The sequence below is a fragment of the Eulemur rufifrons genome, chromosome 4 (genome assembly GCF_041146395.1).
Source record: "Eulemur rufifrons isolate Redbay chromosome 4, OSU_ERuf_1, whole genome shotgun sequence".
Taxonomy (NCBI): domain Eukaryota; kingdom Metazoa; phylum Chordata; class Mammalia; order Primates; family Lemuridae; genus Eulemur; species Eulemur rufifrons.
In genome coordinates, this window is record NC_090986.1 from 62,773,519 (window position 1) to 62,799,496 (window position 25,978).

General features: G+C 36.7%; 1 protein-coding gene across 1 annotated transcript in view; it reads left to right on the forward strand.

The window, feature by feature from the left end:
* Window positions 1-25,978, forward strand: part of COG3 (component of oligomeric golgi complex 3) — a 61,128-nt gene that overhangs the window by 19,195 nt on the left and 15,955 nt on the right. The window contains exons 9-18 of the mRNA XM_069467678.1: window positions 856-899; window positions 1,350-1,476; window positions 2,092-2,183; window positions 3,271-3,410; window positions 4,984-5,144; window positions 12,943-13,048; window positions 17,532-17,656; window positions 20,404-20,493; window positions 23,234-23,354; window positions 25,788-25,876. Coding sequence (XP_069323779.1) covers window positions 856-899; window positions 1,350-1,476; window positions 2,092-2,183; window positions 3,271-3,410; window positions 4,984-5,144; window positions 12,943-13,048; window positions 17,532-17,656; window positions 20,404-20,493; window positions 23,234-23,354; window positions 25,788-25,876 — 1,095 coding nt within the window. The remainder of the gene's footprint in view (window positions 1-855; window positions 900-1,349; window positions 1,477-2,091; window positions 2,184-3,270; window positions 3,411-4,983; window positions 5,145-12,942; window positions 13,049-17,531; window positions 17,657-20,403; window positions 20,494-23,233; window positions 23,355-25,787; window positions 25,877-25,978) is intronic.

The window sequence follows — 25,978 nt, forward strand, 5'->3', positions numbered from 1 at the left end:
CTGCGCCTGGCCTAGGTGGCATTTTTTATCTTTCAGAAATTGGCAGTTTAAAGTCAGTGCTTTTGAGGATTTGATGAGATAGGCAATACTGGTGATGGGGATGTAAATGGTTCCTTTCTTAAAAACATTTTCGGAGAATAGATCAAAAGCTCATAAAAATACGTGTCTCTTTGACCCAGTGTGTTAGAGTCCCCAACTGAGATATAGGTACTATTATTATACCAGTTTTATCTAGTAGAAAGTAGAATCTCAGAGAAGTGAGTCAGCTTGCCTGGGCTTAAACAGCTACTAAGGACCAGGCGCTTGAATCCTGTAGCTTCACTCCAAGCTCTTAACCAATGGGCTTTTATTTTTTGGAAACAACCTAGTTCTCTAACAGTAGAAGAATGGTTGACTTACGGTACATCTGCCCAATGGGATATTATGTAGCCGTTTAATGTAATGTTTTAAATGATATGTATAATGATGCTTCACTGAATATTTACTAGATACTAGCTACCGTGTTAGGGCTTTCTATACATTTTCATCTAACATTGAAAATTATTTAATGATAGGAAAATGTTTATGAAATAATGTTAATTTTTAGAAAGCAGATTATAAAGCTGAATATATAGTATACTTCCAGTTTTGTTTAAAAAGAAAAATATAGTAACTGTGGATACAAAAAACTGAAAGAAAATATACTGAAATGTTAACTGTGATTATTTTATTGTATTATAGGTGATTTTTATGATTTTGCACTTTTTTATATTTACAGTTTTTCTAAGTGAGCATGTGATACTATTATAATCAGAAAGTAATGAATAGTATATTTAAAATAGATAGATTTTTAATGTATTTTTCTTTATTCTGCAGACTCTTATTGAACAAATAGAACAACGATCTGAAAAAATGCCTGAGTGAGTCCCTATAAGTTCTTTGATTTCCAAATAACCTTTCTCTTGTAGTGCTATTTTTCCAAATCTGGCTATGTCCCTGATATTTTCTAAACAGTTGCCTCCAAACTTGTTTTTGTAATACGCAACTTTTTTGGGGAGCAAGGTCACAGACCTGACTTAGCAAGTTCACACAGTGGAAGGTTTTTCTATGGCAGGATTTCCTTCTCATTTGGGCAGCTGTGAGGTCCCTCTTCTTGGAGGAGAAATCCTTCTCTAAAAGAAAAGCTTATGGTATCACAGTTCATCATGGTTTGTTTTTGTTTTATATCTATATTTCTAGTATTTAATGTGGGCAAATGAGACCATTTTAGGTTTAGAGATTTGGCAGCCTACTCTGGGATTTAAGATGAGATTTAATTTACATATCTGAAATCAGAATTTTTTACTGTGGTCTCATTTGCTTGCCATCAGATACCAACAACTGCTAAATGATATCCACCAGTGTTACCTTGATCAGCGGGAGCTCCTTTTGGGGCCTAGTATTGCTTGTACTGTCACAGAGTTAACCAGCCAAAATAACAGAGACCATTGTGCCTTGGTAAGTTTCTGCTTGTTTTGTTTTAATGTTAAACCTTCCTCTGAGCTATGTTGATACCTTAGAAGCTATAAACAAGTTTTGGTTCCTGTGTGAACAAACAAAAAAAGTTTTTTTTTAGTTATGGCATATCTGCTTTGGTAATTAGCTTTATTCAACTTTGCCAAATATTCTCATTTTTATTTACTTTTTGAAGTATGAATATTCACAAATAAGTATTGTTCCTTGAAAGATGAGGTTTCAAAGTTTGTAGATTTATATTGACAATTTAATTTTAGTTTAGCTTTTGTTGAAGAAGTGCCTTTTTCTTTAGTGTAATTTAATCCATACTATCAAAAAATACACAAGAATTCTTTTTTTAAATACTCCTTTTTGAACTAGAGAAGTAATTTATATTCATTATCAAAAGTTTAGAAAATAAAAACATTAAGAAAATAAAAATCACTTATAATCCCATTATGTAGTAATCTGTTGAAAACCAACTGTCTTCTGTTCTTCTATAAGTTGTTTTATGCATATAGGTACATAATTTCTTTGCAAGTAAAGTGCAGGCTTTACTTCATCAACACTGGAAATGTATGGTTTTAACTGTAGGTGGTATGTGTTTGTTTACTGCAGGTTCGCAGTGGCTGTGCCTTTATGGTCCATGTATGCCAGGATGAGCACCAACTTTACAATGAATTTTTCACAAAACCGACATCAAAATTAGAGTAGGTGGTACATAGAATCTAACTCTTGCTGATAAGATTTCATTTGCTAAATGACCACAGTGTGGATCAGTGTATTATAGGAGTATTCTGTAACTGCAGAGTGTTTTAACTTTTTTATGTGTATGAACATAATATCATTGGATTGGACAGTGGTCATTTTCTTAAAATAAATGTACAGCTTAAAGGCCAACATGCTTTCATATTGTTTGTAATATAATGATGGGGACATTATGGCATGATAGTAAGAATTCTATACAGGGAACTAAGTCTTGGGATCTAGATCCGTTTGTCCCCACTAAGTATAATAATTCCTTCTTGTTAAGAAATTTATGATTCTAATAATGAAAGATAATTAAAAATACAGGTGCTGTTTAATAACTTTTTCTTTATTTTTATCAAAGTGTTTTTCAGATCTACTGTTGGTCACTTTTGTTTTTTTCATGTTGGCTCTTTGACTCTTATAGAAATTCCAAGATTATCACTCCTGTAATAGGGAAGAGAAAAATATATTTTATGGTTTTGGTTGGACTGATCACTTTTGATGGAATACTGTATATAAAAGAGTACTATTGACAATATGAAGAACACAGACAACTTAATCTTTTCTTTTCAAATGTTTAAAATTTCTCAAAATACTTAATGTATGTCCAAAGTACTTTGGGTTTTGTTTATCTAAATTTATAAGTATTCAAGAATTTTGAATCTGTCTTTCCTGGGGGAAAAAATTTCATTTGATTTATAGTGAAGTAGAATATAAAAGTTAATTAAGTCTACTGAATATTTTTTATTTTTGAAAGGACGTGTACAAATTGTTACTGAAATAGAATTTATAATAGGTCAACTTTTGGTTGAGGGCACCTAATTTGAATTGACTGTGTGGATTGCTTATTGATTGTAAGCTTTTAAAGCAAGAACAGTTTATAGAATTACTTTCAGCCTTTCTCTTCTCATTTTATAATGTTCCTAGATACTATTTTCCAGGAGATATTTGTTATTTTTATTGACTGGGAGAAATCAATGAGGCTTTTAAAACTATTAGTTCTGAGAAGACCACTACTAATAGCCATGTTTTATTCTTTCATTTTAGTGAGCTTTTGGAGAAACTGTGTGTGTCATTATATGATGTCTTCAGGCCATTGATCATTCATGTTATTCACTTAGAGACTCTGTCGGAACTTTGTGGGATTCTTAAAAATGAGGTGCTTGAAGATCATGTACAGAACAATGGTAAATAAGTAGAAATGATAATTTTGAGGGTCTTTTTAATTATATCAGTGGCTCAGTGAAATTTGAAAAAATTAAGTACTGCTTCCTCCATCTGCCAAATACATTAATATTTTTGAAGCTTAGATTGATGTTTGCCCATTTTGGAATAAAGATACACTTTATTCTGTGACTAAAGGTACAAATTACATACGGAAAGAATTTTTTAAATCTGGGAGAAATTAGTAATAAAATAATTATAGTCACTTTTGGGCATCTGGAATCCAGAGAGAACGACCATTGCTTTTGAGTTAGGCATTTCTAGTACACTATGACCAGAACACAAAAAGTAATGGACTATGTTGCATACTTTTGATTAAAAAGCAGGAATTATTTTAGCATAGTGATGATTCATCTTTTTTCAAATTATAAATAAAAGCAATTCTCTGGAATAGCTCTACTTTATCTATCTGGTACAATCTTTCTTATTTGACTTGTTGCAGAGAATATGATTTCTCTAATGATACTTAAGGTACCTTTAAAAAATCCCCTTCACAGATGGGTGCAGTGGCTGATGCCTGTAATCCCAGCACTTTGGGAGGCCAGGGTGGGAGGATCAGTTGAGGCCAGGAGTTCAAGACCAGCCTGGGCAACATAGCGAGACTCTCATCTCTACCAATGAAAAAAAATTAGCTGGGCATGGTGGTGTGCTTGTAGTCCCAGCTGCTCAGGACGCTGAGGCAGGAGGATCACTTGAGTCCAAGAGTTTGAGGTTGCAGTGAGTTATGATCATGCCATTGCACTACAGCCTGGGTGCCAGCAAGATTATATGTCTTAAAAAAAAATGCCCTTGAAGTAATTATTTTACTGGCAGAATTTATTATCCTCACCTAGGCTTTCATTAGGAGACAGTGGATTTATTACTCTTCCAGGTGATTCTACTGCCTTTAATTTATTCTAAGATGAACATTTTCTCACATTTTAATACTTCCAAATTTAAGATGATTTTTAAATTAATGTGAATTTTTTATGTGATTATGTAATATCTCCTAGCCCTTGTAAAGCTCTTAGTGAATTACCGGTGTGTTTTAAATTGCTGGTATCCCTGAAATGAAGAAGCACTATATAAACTCATATCTTATTTTGTTTTTTACTTTTTTTTCTTTGTGAAAATGTTAACAAATCATTTAGTATCTGTGGGACTCAATTTATTTGTAAAATGGGAATGGTAATAACCCAATTAATAAGCTGTCTTTGCTATTTCTTAGGATTGGTCTGAAGCTATATGAAATAAAGAGTAAAAGCACTCCTAAAATTCAGATTTTCTTATTCATATTAATAATAGAATCAATTTAATGGAGTCCCAGGAAGGAGGTATAAGGGCAAATTTATTTCTCAGCTTTAAAATTGAGGAGATTGAAAGACATTTATTAAACTTTTCTAAGGTCATTGAGTCATACTGAAATAAAATACAACCGCAGTCTCTGAAGCAAAAGTGGTTCATACTGATTCTGAACAGTTTAATAATATCTTTGTTTAAAAGAAAATATTTTTCTAAATCTGAAGGAATGGATGACTGTACTTTTTTTTTTATCAGCTGAACAACTGGGGGCATTTGCAGCTGGAGTCAAGCAGATGTTGGAAGATGTACAAGAGCGGCTGGTCTACCGAACGCATATCTACATTCAGACGGACATCACAGGCTACAAACCGGCTCCTGGAGATCTGGCGTATCCGGATAAGTTAGTCATGATGGAGGTAGGGTCTCCTTACTTTTACCTCCCCCTGCCCCAGTGAGCTAGTAGATGTTTTATACTAGTTAAAATAGGATTTTTCTTTTTTTCTAAAAATTTTTTTTGTAGGGACAGAGTCTCAATATGTTACCAAGGCTGATCTTGAACTCCTGGCCTCAAGTGATCCTCCTGCCTTGGCCTCCCGAAGTGCTGAGATTACAGGAATGAGCCATGACACCCGGCCTCTTTGATATCTTTAAATCAAATCCAGACTCCTTTCTTTTTCTTCCCACTTTTGTTTTGTTTTTTGTTTTTATGATACTGACTTTTTTTTAGTGACCAGGCCAGTTTTATTGTAAAATGTACCATATTATGGATTTGTCTGATTGTTTTCCCTTGCTTAGCTTCAGGTTAAAATTTTAAATTATTTTTTGGCAAGAATACTGCAATAGTTGATGTTTACTTCTTTTTTTTTTTTTTTGAGACAGAGTCTCACTCTGTTGCCCGGGCTAGAGTGAGTGCCGTGGCGTCAGTCTAGCTCACAGCAACCTCAAACTCCTGGGCTTAAGCGATCCTACTGCCTCAGCCTCCCGAGTAGCTGGGACTACAGGCATGCGCCACCATGCCCGGCTAATTTTTTGTATATATATATTTTAGTTGTCCATATAATTTCTTTCTATTTTTAGTAGAGATGGGGTCTCACTCTTGCTCAGGCTGGTCTTGAACTCCTGACCTCGAGCGATCCACCCGCCTCGGCCTCCCAGAGTGCTAGGATTACAGGCGTGAGCCACCGTGCCCGGCCCTGATGTTTACTTCTTACTTCCATCAAAGCCACATAATGTCAGGTTGTTCCACTATTGGTTAAGGTGGTGATTGGCTAGCTCTCATCATTATAAAAGTGTATTTCCCCCGTTGTAATTAATAAATAATTATGGGATGATACTTTCAGATTATGTGAGTTCCCCAACATCTTTTCAGCCAGTGGTTTTACATCCATTAATGATACTTGCCTGAACCAGTTAGTGCATTGGGGGTAGCAAAATGGTGATTTTCACATTAGCCATTCTGCCTTTGTTAGTTGACATTCTGCTGTAAAGGATTAATTTCCCTTTCTCCCTTCTTATCTTTTCACCACCCCTGCTTCATATAGCACTGTGGACTAGATCTTTTTTTAAAAGTGAGCATATTTTAATCTATTTCCATCTTTATTCGCTTTGATGCTCAAAATTGTCCCAAATTTGGCCAGTGGAAGCCCCATTAGGCTGGTTGCTCTGTCCTGGTTCCTCTGTCTTCCCTGTAGTCTCTGAGTAATTTATTTAAAAACAGCTTTATTGAGATATAGTTTATACACCATACAATTCACCCATTTAAAGTTTCCAATTAAGTGGTTTTTAATATATACACAGATATGTGCAACTGTCACCACTATTAATTTTAGAGCATTTTTATCATCTTAAAAAGAAACCCTGTACCCATTAGCTATCACCCTTCTTCCACAGCCCTAGGCAAATACTAATATACTTTCTGTCTCTATAGATTTTCTGTTCTGGACATTTCATATGAATGGAATCATATAAAATGTGACCTTTTGTGACTGGTCTGGTCTTTTTCACTTAGCATAATGTTTTCAGGGTTTATCCATCTTTGTGTCAGAACATCCATGTGTTCATTCCTTTCATTGCTGGATAATATTCTGTTGTATGGATATATCACATTTTGTTTATCCATTTATCCATTGATGGACATTGCAGTTGCTTCCACCTGTTCACTGTTATAGATATTGCTACTATAAACATTCATATACATGTTTTAAAATTTTTTTAAATTTTATTGATGAAAAATTTATATAATTGAGAATAATTTCTGGTCAGCATGAATCAACCAGAGTTAATATATTGAGTTGATATAATTTTTTCTAAAGCTTAGAAACTTAACATTTTAGTTAGCTGTTGAATCCTTGTATGAGTAAATATTTGCTTTTTTGTTTTATTTTATTTTTAATTGACACATAATTGTACATATTTATGGTGTGCTGTGTGCTTTTTTGATACATGTATATACTGTGTAATGGTCAAATGAGGGTAATTAGCATATCCATCATTTCAAACATTTATCATTTGTGTCAGAACATTCAAAATCCTCTCTTCTAGCTATTTTGAAATATACAATACATTATTGTTAACCATATCACCCTGCTGTGCAATAGCACACCAGAACTTATTTCTCCCATGTACACATTTTTGTGTGGACGTGTGTTTTTATTTCCTTTGGGTATATTTTTAGGAATAGAATTGGTGGGTCATGGTAACTCTTCGTTTAATTCTTTGAAGAATTGCCAGACTGTTTTCCAAAAGGGCTATATCACTTTACATTCCCACTAGCAGTATATTAGGGTTTGATTTCTCCACATACTTGCCAACCCTTGTTGTTATAAGACTTTTTAATTCTAGCCATCTTTGGGGGTACGAAGTGGTATCTCATTGTGGTTTTGATTTGCATTTCCCTGACGACTAATGAGGTCAGGCATCTTTTCGTGTGCTTATTGGCCATTTGTGCATCTTCCTTAGAGAAATGTCTAATCAGATCCATTGCCAATTTAAAAAATTGGATTATTTTGCCTTTTTGTTATGGACTTGTAAGAGTTCTTCATATATTCTGGATAGAAGTCTTTTGTCTTTATGTGATTTGCAAACATTTTCTCCCATTCTGTGGGATGTTTGTTTACTTTCTTGATGATGTCCTTTGAAGTATGAAAGTTATAAATTTTGATAATGTCCAATTTATCTATTTTTTTTTTTTTTTTTGAGACAGAGTCTCACTCCGTTGCCCAGGCTAGAGTGAGTGCCGTGGCGTCAGCCTAGCTCACAGCAACCTCAAACTCCTGAGCTCAAGGGATCCTTCTGTCTCAGCCTCCCGAGTAGCTGGGACTACAGGCATGCACCACCATGCCCGCCTAATTTTTTCTATATATATTTTTAGCTGTCCATATAATTTCTTTCTATTTTTAGTAGAGATGGGGTCTCGCTCTTGCTCAGGCTGGTCTCGAACTCCTGAGCTCAAACGATCCGCCCACCTCGGCCTCCCAGAGTGCTAGGATTACAGGCGTGAGCCACCGCGCCCGGCCAATTTATCTATTTTTTCTTCTGTTGCTCATGCTTTTAGTGTCATATCTAAGAATCCTTTGCCAAATCCAAGGTAATGAAAGTTTACCACTATGTTTTCTTCTAAGAGATTTATAGTTTCAGCTTTTATATTTAGGTCTTTGATCCATTTTGAGTTAATCTTTATGTATGGTGTGAGGTAGGGGTCTAATTTTATTCTTTTGTATGTGGCTATCCAGTTGTCCAAGCATCATTTTTTGAGAAGGCTATTCTTTTTCCATTGAATGGTGTTGGCACCCTCGTGGAAAATCAGTTGACCATAGCTTTCTGGTTTTTTTTTTTGGACTCTCAAGTCTATTCCATTGATCTTTATGTTTTATCTTTGTGCTATTACCAGACTATCTTTATTAATATTGTTTTATAATAAATTTTGAAATTAAGAAGTGAGAGTTCTCCTATTTTATTCCTTTTCAAGATTGTTTTGGCTATTCTGGGCCCCTTACAATTCCGTATGATTCTAGTAATTTGAGTCTTCTTTCTGTTTTCTTGGTCAATCTAGACTTGTTTTCTTGCACAAGATGATCCAGACACTTTTTATGTTCTACAGGTTCTTCATCTTTCTATTAATATTATACATTCCATATTTATATGTCCCTTCTCACAGATGAAACCCTGGCTCACAACACTTCCCATATATTTACGTATATACTTCAAGTTTCAACATACAAAAAATAGTTTCAGAATTACAGCACTAATACCATAACCGACAGCATACTTACAAAGTTCAAGATTTTTGTATTTCTTTTGTCCTTATAATATGTCCTACTAAGATACACAGTTGGATTACTGTACAACTTAGACATTTGGTTCTAAATATAGATCTGCAGATTTTAAACTAAGTACTAGATCTCTTTGGGCTAGAGATATAGTCTGTGTAAGGTTGACATTTGCATGGCATAGGGGGAAATGGAGAGTCAGACAGACTTGGGTTCAAATCGTAACTATGAGTTAGCAGCTGTTACTTATCTGTTAGGAGTATGTTTCTTTATTCATAAAATACGCGTAACAATACTGACCCTGGTGGGTTGTGAGAGTAAAGATAATGACTAGAAAGAACTTAAGCTAGTATTCGTATGGTAGACAGTGGCTTATTACTATTATTATTTTTTGGAGAGCTGGAGTCTCACTCTGTCACTCAGGCTGGAGTGTAGTGGCACAGTAATAGCTCACTGCAGCCTCCACATTATGAGCTCAAGTGATCCTCTTGCCTCAGCTTCTGTGTAGCTTGGACTATAGGTGCTCACCATGATGTGTGCCTGTAGAAATTTTTTTTTCATTTTTTTTTTTTTAGAGACAGGGTCTCGCTATGTTGCCCAGGCTGGTCTTGAACTCCTGAGCTCAAGTGATCCTCCCAAGTTGTTGGGATTATAGGTGTGAGCCACCACACCAGCACTTGTTATTATTTAACTCTTGAAATATATAAAAGCATAACATTTGACTGTTTTTAGAAATAGCCTTTAATTAATTCATTCTTGAAGTAATGAGTGAAATATCCAACTCATCATTTTTTTTAATGAGACATTTGGTCTGTTAGTATACGTGAGTTTTGATATCTACTTTTCTGTATTAAAATTTAATACAGTGTCCTATCAGATTCCGTTACGTATAGGAATGTGACTATTTCTTCATTGATTAAAACAAATAATCTAGTTTGTTTGGAAAACATTTAAAATAAAATGCACTTTTAGAAGCAGTAGGGTAAAGATTATTAGTACCCTGGTTATTTTATTTGGAAAGTTCCAAAGGAAGTTTTGGTGCTAATGAATTTAAAAATGTCCTCTGAAATAATATTGCTAAGTCATCACATTTCTAACATATTTTTAAAAATGTAATTTAATTTTTGCCAGGTTTATAAACTATTTTTGCTTAATTAGTTTGTATCAGGAGGGCTGATGGACCTAAATTTGTTTGTCTATGAAAAATAGATTAAAGGCCATTTTTTCCCAAAGTGTATCATATATTCATCAGCATATCTTTTGTCACCTAGTGGCAGTCTCTGTTGTTAAGTTGTCAAATGTGGCTGAGATATTATCCTGTTTCTATTTAGAGTGCTTCTCCTGGATGTCATATATCCTGATGTCCTTTATTTTTTTTAAATTGATTTTATATTTTAGAATAGTTTGGTACATTTGCCACGATTAATGAACCAGTAATGATACATTGGTATTTACTAAAGGCCATTTATTGAGATTTCCTTAGTTTTTATCTAATGTCTTTTTCTGTTTCAGGATCCCATTTATAATACCACATTACATTTAGTTTTCATGCCTCTTTAGACTCCTCTGGGGTGTGACAGTTTCTCAGACATTCCTTGTTTTTGATGACTTTAACAGTTTTGAGGAGAACTGCCTAAGTTTTGTGTAGGATGTCCCTCTGTTGGAATTCATCTGATGTTATCCTTATGATTAGATTAGTGTTACGGGTTTTTGGGAGGAAAACCACAAAGGTAAAGTGTCACTGTCATCACTTCCTGTCGAGGGTAGATCCTATCAACATGAACTATCGCTGTTTGATATCGACCTTGATCACCTGGCTGAGGTAGCGTTGTCAGTTTCCTCCACTGTACAGTTATTCTTCTTCTCCCCTTTCCACACCGTACTCTGTGGAAGGATGTCCTGTGCTCAACCCCTGCTTGAGGAGTGGGGATTTATGCTCTACCTCCTTGAGGGCAAAGTGTCAATATAAATATTTAGAACTTTTCTGCAAGGGGAATTTGTCTCTTTTTTTCTCATTTGTATGTTTATTCAATCTCTTATTGGTATCAGTATGGACTTATGGATATTTATTTTATACTTTGGGTTATAGTTCACTGGTACATTCTTTATTTTGCTACTCTAATAGTTTTAGCTTTGTCTATTGGGAGCTCTTTCAGTTGGCTCATACGTCCTTTTGACATACTCCATCGATAATAGGTTTTTGATTTTGAGCACTTCCTTACTTCTTGGCACTTCAAGGAGTGCTGGTTCCTTTTATTGCAGGATTGTGTTAGAAAACAAGATCTGGGCACTAGCCATGCTCATTGCTACTGGGGTTGCTGCTTCTAAGCCCTCAGTTGACAGAGCAAAAAAGTACATGTGTGTATACTCACCTATTCCTGTTGCTCTGTGTCCTCACCAGCATTTTGACTTAACCTAACTGATTTCAGTGCCCAGACTGATAAATGTGTAGTAATAAGTATGTTTTTTTTTTAAAGCTAACAAGCTGAAAATATGCCAGCCTATTTAGTTAAATGCCCTTACCTGTTGTTTTAAGAATGTTCTCCTTTATGTATATCAATGCAGTTGTGAAAAGAAGAGAAAAAAGATGTTCTCCTAAACTCTCATCCCTTCCTCTGACTTCTGTTTAAATCTATTACATTTTGGCTAGTTATATTAATTATTTGTATATTACTATTTTTTTATAATCTGCAAAATCAACCTTGCAGGGATCAGATGGTAAGCAGAGCAGGTGATGTTGGGGCTGTTTGTTTTTGATCCAGCTTTTATTATTCTTTAGGCTCATAGCAGGAATTGTCTTTCTGTGTATGGGTATTGCTAATAGCAACAGGGAATAGATGGATCATCCATTTGCAAGAGTTACCTTGACCTGAAGTTCACAAAGTAGATACAGTGAGGATTATGTTGAGTTACGGTGTTTCTCAGGCAGATCCAGGGAATTGTGCTCTCTCCCTTCCCTCCCCTACCCTCTTGTCTTCATTATGAATGTCAGTTTTTCTATTATTTATAGTATGCCTGTTTTAGTAGTTTTGTCTGATAGGCTGTTAGGGGATTAAGTTTACTATGTGTTCCCCTCCCAGGGTAGTTTAGTGATGTATTTAGTATATTTCTTCAGTCATTACATGGCCATATCCTGAACACTTCCTTGTATAGTAGACCTTTGGTTTAAAGGTAGCCATTTGCAGTAAATATGCATGTTTCTCTTTTGCTGAGGGGCTAGGGTATGTGAGTGGTCTGGCTGTGACATCTGCGTGCCATTTAGGGATTAGCTGTACTTCCTGATTTCTATATACACTATGAGGAGACTGGCCTGGGTGAGAGAGAGTTTGTCTTCTAAACAGTTCTTTAGCCATTCTTTTTGGCAGTAGCTAGGTGTCTGTTAGGTCCTCATTTCTGTATATTTCTACCTTCATAACCAATGTAAATTATGAGATTTTTGTTACTAATTTAGTAGTTGTTGTCCTATGTATACTGGATGATATTCTTTAGACAGTGAGTCCATGCTAGTTAAAAAAAACTGTTTCAAAAATAGCATACTGTAGCTATTGTCACATAAAGAAAAATCCTGTTATTTGGAGTGGCCAGTACTTTGAGCAAGGGCATTTCTGACAGAATATATCCAGTATGAAATCTGAATACTTTGTTTCTAAACTTTGAGTTGAAAAGTATGATTCTTATACTTAGCCTTGTATACTTTACCCTTCAGCACATAACCTTTTATTGGTTCTGAAATGAGGTGAAAAGGCTGTGTTTGTGTGTATGGGAATAGAAATATCCTATACTGATTTAACGTTTTCATTTCCATGTATTGTTTTTGGCATAGTTCTCTTAATTAGTCCACTTAATTTACTAATTAGTATTTTTTTTTTTACTTTGTAGAAAGAACATGTTTATATTGCCAAACACTGCTGAAAACTATAATATTCCTTCTGATTTCTCTATGCAGCAAATTGCACAGAGTTTAAAAGATGAACAGAAGAAGGTACCTTCAGAAGCTTCCTTTTCAGATGTTCAGTTAGAAGAAGGAGAGTCTAACAGTCTGACAAAATCTGGTATGTTACGATGTCTTAACTGTAAGCATTTATTCGTTCAGTTAGTAAACTTTTATTGAGGACTTGTCATGTCCCAGCCATGAAAAGCAGCTTGTGTTGCACTTAATGGGGGAAGATCAAGCCAGAGGCACAATTCCGTGGTGAGTGAGATGCTCATGGTACGCACAGGGCACTCTTAGGCCATGGACAAAGGGCATGGAAGTTACAAAGGGAGATGAGCTCTGTGTGCAGGAAGGTGGGTTCATTGGGAGGTGTGGCATCTGGAAGCTAGAGTGTGTTTTTGAAGAGTGTGAGAGAGCCAGGCTAAGTAAGGTTGTTTAAGATTGAATAGCATGTAGGAGGGCATGCAGGAGTGGAAAGACCATGGCTGCTTTGGGGAATTCAAGTGGTTTGGTGTGATTGAGCACAGGTTTATGTGAAGAAGGAGGAGGTAAGATAAACCAGATTGTGAGAGGTGTCATGCGATAGTCTCATGGCCTTTGGACTTCTAGCTAGTATAGTGTATCAGGGTGAATACACCATCACATTTGCATTTTGTAAACATATTGAGTGGCCGGGACTGGGGTAAAATATTATTGAGAGAGATGATATGGGACAGCTTGGACTAGGGTGCGTGTTAGGCAGAGAGCAGAATTGTCCAAGAATTACCCTGGATACTGGGACCTAGACAACAAGCTAGATGGAGTGAGGCATCCCCCTCCCTACACAGCTGTAAGGGTGGCACTAAAGCTCAGCTCCCCATGGGCTGACTGGGAATGAGGGTACTGTAACTCCATGGGCTTAAAACTAACCCAGCTGCTTCAAGATCCCCAGGTTTAGGGAATCCTCAGGTATTTTGAGTCAACTCTCTAAATAGTTGGTACATCAAATCCAGACTGCCAAGCAGCCTGGGTATTCCCCATCCAATAAAGCACCCTATCATGCTTGCCCTGTAGGAGGGAAGACCCACAGGGGTTGAAATTTCCTCCTCTGCAGTAGAACCCGTGCTGGGTCCTAGTGTGTCTTTTGGTCCTAGTGTACCTCTTCAGGGGTTATTGGAGAGACTAGAGTACACCTCTGTCTTGCCACCCCTGGCTTCTTGAGTTTTCCCTTTCCCCTGTGTGTTAGTCTGTCTTGCATTGCTATAAAGGAATACCTGAGACTGGGTAATTTATAAAGAAAAGAAATTTATTTGGCTCACGGTTCTGCGGATTGTACAAGCAGCGTGGCACCAGCATTTGCTTCTGGTGAGGGCAGCTTCCAATCATGGCAAAAGGTGAAGAGGGAGCAGGATTGTCACATGGTGAGAGGGGGAGCAGGAGAGGGAGGAGGAGGTGCCAGTGAGAACTCCGTGGGGAGGACACCAAGCCATTCATGAGGGATCTGCCCCCATGACCTAGATACCTCCCACCAGGCGCCTCCTCCAACACGTGGGATTGAATTTCAACATGAGATTTGGAGGGGACAAGGATTCAGACTATGCCACACAGTAAAGACTATTCTTCTACCTGTGTCTGGCATTACATTAGGACCTGGCAGAACTGTAGAGACTGTTTAGGAAGCTGTTGTGTTTTTCCATTTGAAAGATAAAGATGGTTTGAACCATGGTGGTGTTGTGGGGATGGAGAGAAGTATGAAGATGAGGGATGTGGTTAGAAGTTTGAATCAATAGAATTTGATGACACCAGATATGAAGGTTAAGGAAGACTTGAGTAAGGTGCTTGTGGAACAACTGAGACGATCAGTATCACATGGATCTGGAGCTGTGCTGTCCAATGTGGTGGCCACTCACCATTGGGTAGGTAAAAGGTGGCTAATCCAAGTGTGTCAGTAAGTGTGTAAAATCTGCCGTAAGCACGTAAAATTCACACCAGATTTCAAAGATTTAACATAGAATAGAAATAAAAAATATCTTAGTTATTTTTATGTTGATTACCTGTTAAAATGATGATATTTTGGATATATTAGATTAAATAAAATATACCATTGTTTCCTTTTACTTTTTTGAATGTAGCATTTTAATGTGTATTTATGGCTCTCATTATATTTGTATTTTACAGCACTGTTCTAGAGCTATAAAGAGAAAGACTGGTTTAGAGATAAAAAATGAGGAGTAGTTGATGCTTTGGGCTTGTATCAAATCACCCCAGAACAGAGAGTAGAGTGATTGCAGCAGAAGCCTGGAGAGAGACGTTACAGAACAGTTAGAGGTAGAGGAGTGAACTGACCTGGCCGAGAAAGCACAGCCTGCGAGGTCGGAAGCAGGCGAGTGAGAGGGTGTGACTGCAGCCAGAGGAGAAGGGGTTGGCCGTGTAGTTTGTAGGATGAAATCGTGAGAATGTTGTCGTAGAGAGTGGGATGCCGAGTTTTAATACATACATGGTAGAATAGTTCAGAGTAGGAAGGAAGTCTGTAGAAAGTAACAAGAATGCAATTCTGAAAGAAGGTAATGAGCAAGTCTGCCTCTGGGACAGGGATATGAAGATGGAAATGAAACTCTTTGGAGCTGAGAAGGTCAAGAATGGCCATCCGGTCGTCCATATGGTTACTGGTGTTACCAGAATGGTTATAGAACTTGGGGTGGAAAGCAAGACTCAGCATCAGGTAGGAAGGGGGGCAAAAACTAAGAGTATGATCACTTTCCCTGGTTCCCAGGTGTGTGTTAAGTGAGAGAATGAGAAGCCTCTGAAAGGAAGGCTTTAAAACAAACACAAGGGGTAGGATGAGGTGTCAGGGCAAAGTGGTAGAGGGGCCATTCTGTGAAGAGACTAATTATCAGTACCTTCCAGAAGCACAGGCTTTATTCTCTATGTAGAGCAAGTGATGGGGGAGGGGAGGCTGCAGAGGATGATGAGGCAGCTGTGCTGGGGGGCGGTGAGGGAAGCCCTGGTTCTGGGGTTCGTTCTGCTCTTCAGAAGGGGCAGCCAGGAGGCACCTGCCTCTTGATGGAGTGCCGCGGAAGTCAGCTTCCCCATCAACGCCCAGTTAAGCAGGAGAGGGAAAAATGAACACACAGGCTGACTTCTGGCTTTAAAGTGCTTAATCACATTTGTTTCAGTAAACTTTTATTTAGGAGTACTCTTCTGGCTTTCTATTTTGAAGGAGGGGAGTCCTGCAGATACCATAATCCTTAGGAAAACTATAAGTACTTAATCTCCTAAGTATTCTTTGATATAATTTGTTTATTTTTCAAGAACCGTCATAAAGTAGATCTTAGTTTACCTAATGCTTTATGAAAAAGATTTAAAAATTATATAAGTATTACTTGCTTTAAAAAAAAAAAAAGCTTACAAAACTGTGAAGTGAAGGAACTCATTCAACCTTTCCCTCATTCCACCTCTTTCCCCTCACATTTATGCTTCACGATATCCAGGCCTTTTTTTAAGCATATGCAGATTTAGCTGTTTTTTAAAAAAGGAATTATGTTTGTTCTGTAACTTATTACAAGTATGTCTGAATATACTTTTATTTTTTATTATTAAAAAAGTCCATATATATAGAAAAGTAGAAAGAAAGATACAATAAATAATAAACACCCATACCTACCACCTGGACTCAAGACTTAATATTTTATCACATTCTATATACATACATACATATATATATATATATATATTTTTTGCTAATTATTTTAAAGCAAACTATTGACATCATTGACACTTCACCTTTGAGTATTTCAGCATCTCCAAAGGTAAGGATATCTCTTACATAACCATAAGTCTTTACCACAGTAAAAATTTAATAAACTTACCAATGTCATCTAATACCCAGTCCATATCTCAATATCACTTCTTCTCCCAAAGTGTTGGACCAGCTCCACTTTTGTGACTCATTTGAAATCTGGTCCCTTGACCCTGAAGTGATTGTGCTTCCCGTACAAAAGTGAGTCTCTGCCCAACCACACTCCCCACCTGCTGCTCCTCATACTCATCAGAGGCTGCCTTTTCTGACCTGGTGGAAGGAAGCCAGGTCTGGTCACTTGGGAACTGGACATAAATAACTAGGCCTGTAAGTGATATAACTCAGAGCACAGAAGACGGGCTGACAGGCAAACCAGCTTTCATTAATCTTCCTAATGAAAATTGCTTTGTTTTCTTGTCACTCCCCACCTCCATTAGCTCTTGCATTTTCCCCATAATTTCATATAGATCTGATTCCTTTTTAATGGCTGTGCTCTATAATGTGAATATACTTTTTATTTATTCCATAAAGATTATTGATAAGATTATTGCTTGGGAAAAGCAATTTGGGTTGAGCCTATGTATGAGGCTGTAATGTATGTATATATGTATTCATGTGTGTTCTCATATATTGGGTTGAATCTCACCTGTGACTGATTTAGATTTCTTATGGTAGTCTTGATTAAAGGTGAGGCTGGAAAAAATTGATGCCCCGACCTATTGATAGCTAGTGAAAATAAACAGTTTATAGTTGCCATGTAAATTATTTTAAGACAAACATCCACATTGTATGAAATGTGTCGTCTTTTCCATTTGGCTTTTAGGTTCAACAGAATCCCTCAGTCCTAGACCACATACCACAATTTCTCCAGCGGATCTTCATGGAATGTGGTATCCTACAGTTCGAAGAACTCTTGTCTGTCTCTCCAAATTATACAGATGCATAGATGTATGTGTTTAAATTCTTGTATCTTTACTGTGAATTGCTTGCTCTTTCAGTTGGAATTTTTTTTTTTTTTTTTTTTTTTTTTTTTTTTTGAGACAGAGTCTCACTCTGTTGCCCAGGCTAGAGTGAGTGCCGTGGCGTCAGCCTAGCTCACAGCAACCTCAAACTCCTGAGCTCAAGTGATCCTCCTGTCTCAGCCTCCCGAGTAGCTGGGACTACAGGCATGCGCCACCATGCCCGGCTAATTTTTTCTATATATATTTTTAGCTGTCCATATATAATTTCTTTCTATTTTTAGTAGAGATGGGGTCTCGCTCTTGCTCAGGCTGGTCTCGAACTCCTGAGCTCAAACGATCCGCCCACCTCGGCCTCCCAGAGTGCTAGGATTACAGGCGTGAGCCACCGCGCCCGGCCTCAGTTGGAATTTTTTTAAATCTAAATTTTGTTTTAAGATCTTGGTGCAGTATTTTGTTTGATATTCTCAGAATCATGGTTTTTAGATATGGAGGTGACTTAAAGATCAAGCTAATTTAGATTCCTAACCTGAGCTTTCTATAGACCCTTAGAATTCACTAATGGGCTTTAGGAAGTCTTTGAAGACCTTGAAATTGTGGGTTAATTTTGTATGTATGTTTGTATTTGTGCCTTTCTGAGGAGTAGGGCTTTAGCATTTACTAATTCTCAAAGGAGTCCATGACCACAAATATGTTGAAAACTGCTGATTAATTTGGCTTAATTTATAGAGGAAGATAGAGAGATGCAGAAAGGTTAAGTGATATATCCAGTGTCATATAGGCATAATATACATTTAGTATTAAATGCAATGACTTTAAGTTAGTTTCATATTCAATTTGAATCAGCATCTTTAACAAGTAATATTAAGATTACATATGTGTCTAACTGTGGACTAAGTTTAGTTATTTGCTGAAGTTAGTAGCACATTTTTTAAGTACCAACTTTGTGCATGGATTTCAGGGGACAGAGTTATTTTAAACATTCCAATTTAATGATATCATCATCATTTCCTGTAGTAGTAGATTTGTTGACATTTATTTGCTATTAGTGATTTGTTGCGAACCAAAATGTTTTACAAAATTTGATATTTTTAATTTATTAATTGATTGCTACAACCCTAATGCATTTAAATAGTGAAATGATTAAATATGGCAGTCATGTAATGAACTGTCCAGATGCCACTATTTTTTAAGAATATGGTTCAAAAGGAGTATGCATATACTCTCACACTGCAGAGATATTCCATACCACAGAGTCCTAGAACTGAACAAGGTTGCACAGTTGTTTCATTGGGACAATACAGTCCACACTACTCTGTATTTAATTTAAACTGCATAATTGCTGAGGTTTGTGCTTGGAAATTTTAGAATGCAACCGGAGTGCCTTTTGCCCAGTTGTGAGACTTTTAGGGATGAGGCCAGATCACCTCTACAGACTTAGACTTCTCAGCCTTTTTGCCTAGCTGATGAGATCTCTTCCAGAAAGAGGTTTGGACAGTTGGCATCTCTTCTTCCCCAGGCTCCCCCCGATTAGGTGTATTGAGTGTAGATATTAATCTGGGATTTAGAAACTTCCTACAGTGGAGCCAAGATCCCAAAGAAAATATGCAGGAGGCATATTCCACGTGGAATCTGTTGTCATCACAGTCCCTAGCGAATGAAGCCTTTTTAGAAAAGGTACTTAACAGAGATTTTAGCCAAACAGCAGGTAGGCAACACAGTAAGGCTGAGCAGGGGGAGGAGAGAGCCTTGATCTATGCAGCTTGTCTTTAGTCTTCCTAGGCAGGGTCAGTGATCCAGGAGGAGGCAGACCTAATCTCTCCTTCCTACAGCAGCCTCGTGGGAAATGACAGAGGGAGAAGCAATACAAGAAGAGAATAATAACATCAAGTAGGAGACCAGGGCCTGAGACTATGGCCTAGTAATAAATATCTTTCTCCTATTCATTTGTCTCAGTTCCGTCTCAGGTAGAGTAGAGGCAGGGAGGGAAGCAAGGGGCCTGCTGTGGGTCCCGGCCCTGCCAACATGCCACACCTCTGGGAGGATATAGAAATGGCAGAATTAAATCAAGAATCATACTTCCCATGTCATTAGTAATTTGTTTTTTTTCCTACTGTATTATATTTTTTAAGAATTTTACCACCTCCTTCAGCATTCTTTGATTTCCTGCATGCACAGTATTCTATAATTTAGATTTACTAGTATTTTATCAATCCCCCATCATTGAACAGGTTATTTCCAGTTTCTTGCTGTTTTAAGTTATACTGTAATGAAGAGCCATGTGTTTGAATCTTAAAATACAATATTGGTTATTAATAATTACTTGGGATAAATTTTTAGAAGTGGATTTCCTGAGGTTGGTTTTAGAGATTTAAAAAACAGCCCCCAACCTGAGATTGTGTTGGAGTGAGGGCTCCATGGGGTCAGAACCACACCTGCCTGTTGGCACTGCACTTCCCAGCATCTAGCACAGTGCTCAGCATGCAGCAGGTGCTCGTATAATAAATATTTATTGAAGGGTCACATGAGTGTTTCCAGAGATGCCTGCACATCACAAAACTATGCGTTGGTCTACAGAGGTTGCATGGGAGTAGAAAACTCCGGAGGAGTAGTACCAGTAATAAACGTATCCAACGTCGAGGGCAAGCAAGAATTGTTGTTGCACTCAGTCTAGGATTTTCCTTTTTTCATGTTTCGTGAATGCCACAGGGTGATGTTTCTTTTTTATTCCACCAGAGGGCAGTGTTCCAAGGATTATCACAGGAAGCATTGTCTGCCTGCATTCAGTCCCTGCTTGGAGCATCAGAGTCTATCAGCAAAAGAAAGGTTTGATTAAGTGTTAGGTGAAATCTTATTACCTGTTATAATGTTGTGGAATATAGCATTTACTTATAGGCACAGAAATTTAAAACCATTTTGGCAGTAGAATTTGTTGGTTTAGTGTGATTGGATTTTGAGGCCCTTTGAGAGAAGCTAGTACTTCATTATAGTGCTATAAATAAAGACTACGCTGTATAAGAGAATCCACTTTGCTAAAATACTAAAGATGGTACTTAGGTAAAGGTCTCTTGTAGCCTTAGCAACTGGGGAAATACTGCTGTTTCCGTGGAATGCCAAGAAAGCATTTTCAAGGAAATGTAGCAGTTTATAATTTTCCTCACAATGATGTTTTGAACAGTTGAACAGCCTCACTTGGAGGAAATGAGCCAGTCAATTTTGAGGACAATTGTGGCCCTTGGTTGTGTGACTATGTCATAGTCAGTTGCTATGACTACGTGGCTTACAGTTTTTCATCCAGAAAGGGATATGGGGCTGAAGACTGCTGGCGTGCACTTCTCCCATAGCCCCTGGGATTTTTGTTTTCAGGTCATGTAGAGCATGGTCAAAGGTGTTGCTCGGCTTAACTCTCCTCTTAAAACACCTGTTGCCTACAGGGAGTGAGCCATGCGCGCTGTTTCTAGCCAGACTTTTATTGCTATTTGAAGTGTTCAAGCCCTCTGAACTATTTTTGAATTCTTATTTACAAACTTGATTTCTAACTTCAAGACTTTAGATAAATTAAAAAAAAAAAAAAAATCTCCCCACAAAAGAATTTGGAATCTTGTTGCTGAAAAAGCTGTACCTTTGTGACAACTATATTTTCCCATTCATGGAATGGAGAGTTGAAATGAAATTTTCATATGAGGACTAGAAATAAAGTTATAGGTAGGCAGATTTAAGTTTTCAAAATATTACCAACTTTGAACTTTTACATTTTTGGTAATGGGTGAAATTAGGAAACGTGTCTAACATTAGAGAAGTGATTAAGTAAATTGTAGCATATTCCATACAGTAGAATATTACACAGCCATTACATTTTTAAAAATGAAACAATAAAATTTAACTTAAACATGTTAAGGCAATAAAAAAGCAGAATATAAATCAGATACAGAGTATAAATTTACGTAATAAAAAATGCATTGAAGAAAATATATAATCATGAAAGCTTTGGGGTGACTATGGATGATTTTTCCCCATTCCCTACATATTTCTTTATTTCTCAGTTTTTCTACAGTGAGCATGTATTTGTTAGATCATCAGGAGGAAAAAAGTGACCTAATTAAAAAATGTTCATGTGCTTATGTTATCTTCTGCCACTGACCTCTCTTTTGAGGGAGGAGTGAAAAAGCCTTTTACTTATTCAGTCTCTTGCCCTCATCATCTGTAGGCCATCCTCTTTTATCTAGTTCTGTTTCCTCCATATTATAAGGGGTTGGAGTACATTTGAGGAAGCCCTCAATTTGGTAAACATTAGCTTATTTGTTTTCATGGCTGAGTTTGTGTACTTTTGTCTTTCAACTTTTTAAAAGTGATCCCTGTTAGAGAGTTTTTCTAGTTTTTTAAGGCAAGAAGTTGTTCTTAAATTGAGCACCTAGTTTGTCAGCAAATCAATATGATACTAAACATGATAAACATGGTCCTAAAGCTGGATTACAACAGCTTTAGTAAAGTAAGTCAAACCTATATGCTACTGTTTTTGGCCTCAGAGTTATTAGTTCCTTTAAAAATAAAGCAAGAATTCAGAATATATGGCATTTCCTACTTATCTCATAGTCTGTGGTCCAGAATGCAAAGTGAGTTTCCATCACATAAGTCATACTTACATTGATTATGTTTATGAGAAGGGAAGAGAGAGAAAGAGAGAGAGAGAGACTAGGGAGGACTCACTTTGTTTAATAACCCATTTAAAATTTATAGTACTTACTGAAACATAACTTTATCTTTTCCTAATGTAGTGTAAAAATTTCATTAGAAATATTTTCAGAATAAGACTCTGTCTTGAGTAGCAGCAAGAAGCAGCAAATACAGCCTTGCTCTTAGTAATGTAAAGACTCTTTGCTGAAATGAAAGCTATGAATATTCACTATTTTGGGATTGGGTCAGAGCTTTGAGAACTGAGCTGGAATCATAAGACTCTTGTGGATAGGTCCTGAGAGTGCAGAAGGACACCCAGGAACCTGAGGGGTGTAGATAGTCGGTGTTCTGTTGGTGGCAGGATAATCCAAAATGCTAACTCTAATCAGTTACATATGGGGGCTCCTTCTGTACTTTTGTATAAATAAGAGTATGTTTGGTGTTTTGCATATTGAAACCGCCATAACCAAATAGAGAAAGCCTTGTTCCTGAAGAAGAACTAGAAAGCCAAGAGAGGTTAGAGTCATGCTCATTCTTTGAGCCTTTCTTTTCCTCCTCCTCTGTGCTGTTAGGTTGTATCATCTCTTCTACTTCTGCCCCAGGTTGAAATAGTTTTGACCTCCATTTCTAAATGTGTTGCTTTACAGCCTTTTGTCTGACTCACTTCCTTGGATTTCCTAAGTAGAGCAGGTGACAGTGCTAATAACAGTTTGAAGCAAGATTTTTCCAGATAATTCTAACATGGGGAGAATTCATTGCACAACAAAGGAGTATTGGCGCACCATAAGACCATAAACCTAGGTAGATTAATGTTGATTAATAACATGTGTTTTATTTGTTTCTATTTTGACTTAATCTGTGATTATATCCATTTTTCTTTCTTACAATTTAGACTCAGATTGATGGACAACTTTTCTTAATTAAGCACCTTTTGATTCTTCGAGAACAAATTGCTCCATTTCACACTGAATTCACCATTAAGGAAATTTCCCTGGACCTCAAGAAAACTAGAGGTACTTCATTGTCCTGGCTGGCACAGTTGGATGTGTTTTACCTGTCCAGATGTGTCAGCACAGGTTTTAGGTTTATTTTATGTTCATCTGCAATTTTTTTTTGCATGCCTTGCTTGCTAAATATATTACTTGTTTATACTAAGCTGAGCTGTCAACATCCTAATTACTGCTAACTTGCTATATTTTCTTTATGAAGTGAGCTATATTTGTAATATAGCATTACCTCTCTTAGACTCTGCCACATATTACTATAACCAGTTAAAAAATGAAAAATCAGTATAATAACTGCTTTCTAAGTAAGTAGTAAATGTTAGCTAATTTGGATGATTTTAAATACTGAGTTGAGTTTGTCAATGTATGAAAATTCACGAAGCCAGCTGGGTAAAATGGGAAGAGTACTTACCTAAGACTCTTATCTAAGAGTTGGGTTTTGTTCCTGTTTTGTCATTTCTTGGCTCTTGTGTGATCTTAGCTGGGTGTTTTAGCTTCCCTACCCAACCTTCTTCGTTGGTAAAAATGAGCATAATCAACTTGTCATGATACCTTCACCAGGTTATCAAGATCATTAAAAATGAAAATGAATGAAAAATGTGTGTTAAAGTGCTTTGTAAGTTTCAGGTGCTTAAATAAACAAGTGGTATAATTGTTAAAGCAGCTGGTTGTTAAGTAATCATGTAGGTAAGGTTCTTGGGTTGGTAGTAGACATTGAATCAAGATGATTCATCCATCCTAATGATTTGTCTCTGATTTAACAAGAGATGATTTCTAAAAGATCAAAGTAACTTTCTAAAATGTTGATCTTAAGCAGTTAAGGATATACTGTAAAATTCCCTCATTTCTCTTAATTACTTTCAAATTCATGTAAATTTTCTTAATCATTTCCAAGAGATTTCAGGCCTGATACCTTAAGTCACTGGTTTATGTAATCAGTTAACTTCTCTGTAATGTATTTGGGCAAGTGAGAAAATAGTCACTCAAATTATTTTCTGTGTTCTGTGGTCCAGAGGAACCCCAATGCAGGATTTTCAAGGGCAATAGGGTTTTAGTTTTCTAATTACTGTGCTTAGTCGATAGTGGACTTGATTTAATTCACCTGAGAACCAACAGGACTTCATCATGAAACATGGAAACATTTTGCTTTTTTTTTTTTCTTAATGCTCTCTCCTGTTCATCACAGACAATGCATTTTGCTGCCATAAAGCTTGTGTGTCATTCATATACTTTGTGATTTTTTTTTTTTAACAGGAGCCAGATTTCCTGGTTTTTGCCTTTACATACTTTTTTAAAAGCTTATTCTCACCAGAGGTTTCCATCTCCCAACCATTCTGGTTGATTGCCTTCTTTCCCTTTAGTGTGAAGTGTGAGAATGATGCTCTTACCTTGAAGAATTCCCAGCTGCTGAAAGTCCTCACTTTAAGTGATACGTTAGAGCAGGATTGATTTATTTTCTTTCATTTTTTTTTCTAATTCATAATTTCTTGCTCCTTAATTCTAGTGTAGATCAACGGAGGTGTGAGAAAATGAAATGTCCTAAAATTGTGGCAAAATTTGGTTCAAAGTATGTTTTCCCCCCAAATATTATGAAGCTAATATAATCCTATCATATGGTAACTTGATTCTGTTTATTGCAGGCAGAATCTTTCAGGTATCTTGTAGAAAAGACAGCAGGCACAAAGAGCCATTTACTAATGGCTAAATACTAAATACTAAACTGATTAAGAGAGATTTTTTTTTTCATTAAGACCAGGGTCAAGGCAGTAAGTATTATGGTGATGTGTGCTTGCAAAACCAGGGTTGGAAGCATTTTATGCTTTGCTTTCTCCAGTCTGGCAAACCAAAGCAAATAAATGGTCTTTTCTTACTATCACTTAATAATACTTGCTATCTTTACTTTTAAACCTCTAACCTCTCACGACTAACGTTACATCTTATTGCATTTGAACATCAATGAGACCTCAGCTAGTACTTTGCATAGATTCTAGTTAGTCTGGAGGTTAAGGGGTAATATGTCCTTTTGGTGTTTTCTTCCTACCTGACACATTAGTTTATTCACTTTGCTTCAAGTGAATAAATTTCTATGCCAGGCAGGATCTTAACAAATAAGCTGGGTAAGTATGTGAGTATTTTTTAAAAACTTACTTAACATCCTAAAAGTAAAGCAGTGAAATTTTAAAGTGCCAGTTACCATTTATCATTTTTCTGTAAGTGAATAATTGAGATTAATAGTCATTTTGCAGTTCCAACTACTAGCAAATAACTGTGTGGGCACTGTAGCCATCATTGGCCCTCATCTCACTCTCATCCTTTCATGGAGGTGAGTTGGTGAAGATGAAATGGCTTTTTGCTTGTGGTGGTAGAGAACTAGTGTGTGTTTCACATGGCTTCTCTGTTGAAACTGTACATGTTCACTGGATGAGTAATTTTGTTTCACAGATGCAGCATTTAAAATCCTGAACCCTATGACTGTTCCAAGATTTTTTAGGCTGAATAGCAACAATGCCTTGATAGAGTTCTTGTTGGAGGTGAGAAGGAGTCTGTTTCATTGGTGGTGGGAGATAAAGGACTTTCTTTACATGTCTGGTAATTTCCAGTCACATAAAACAGGAAGAAACTGTCATCTTCTT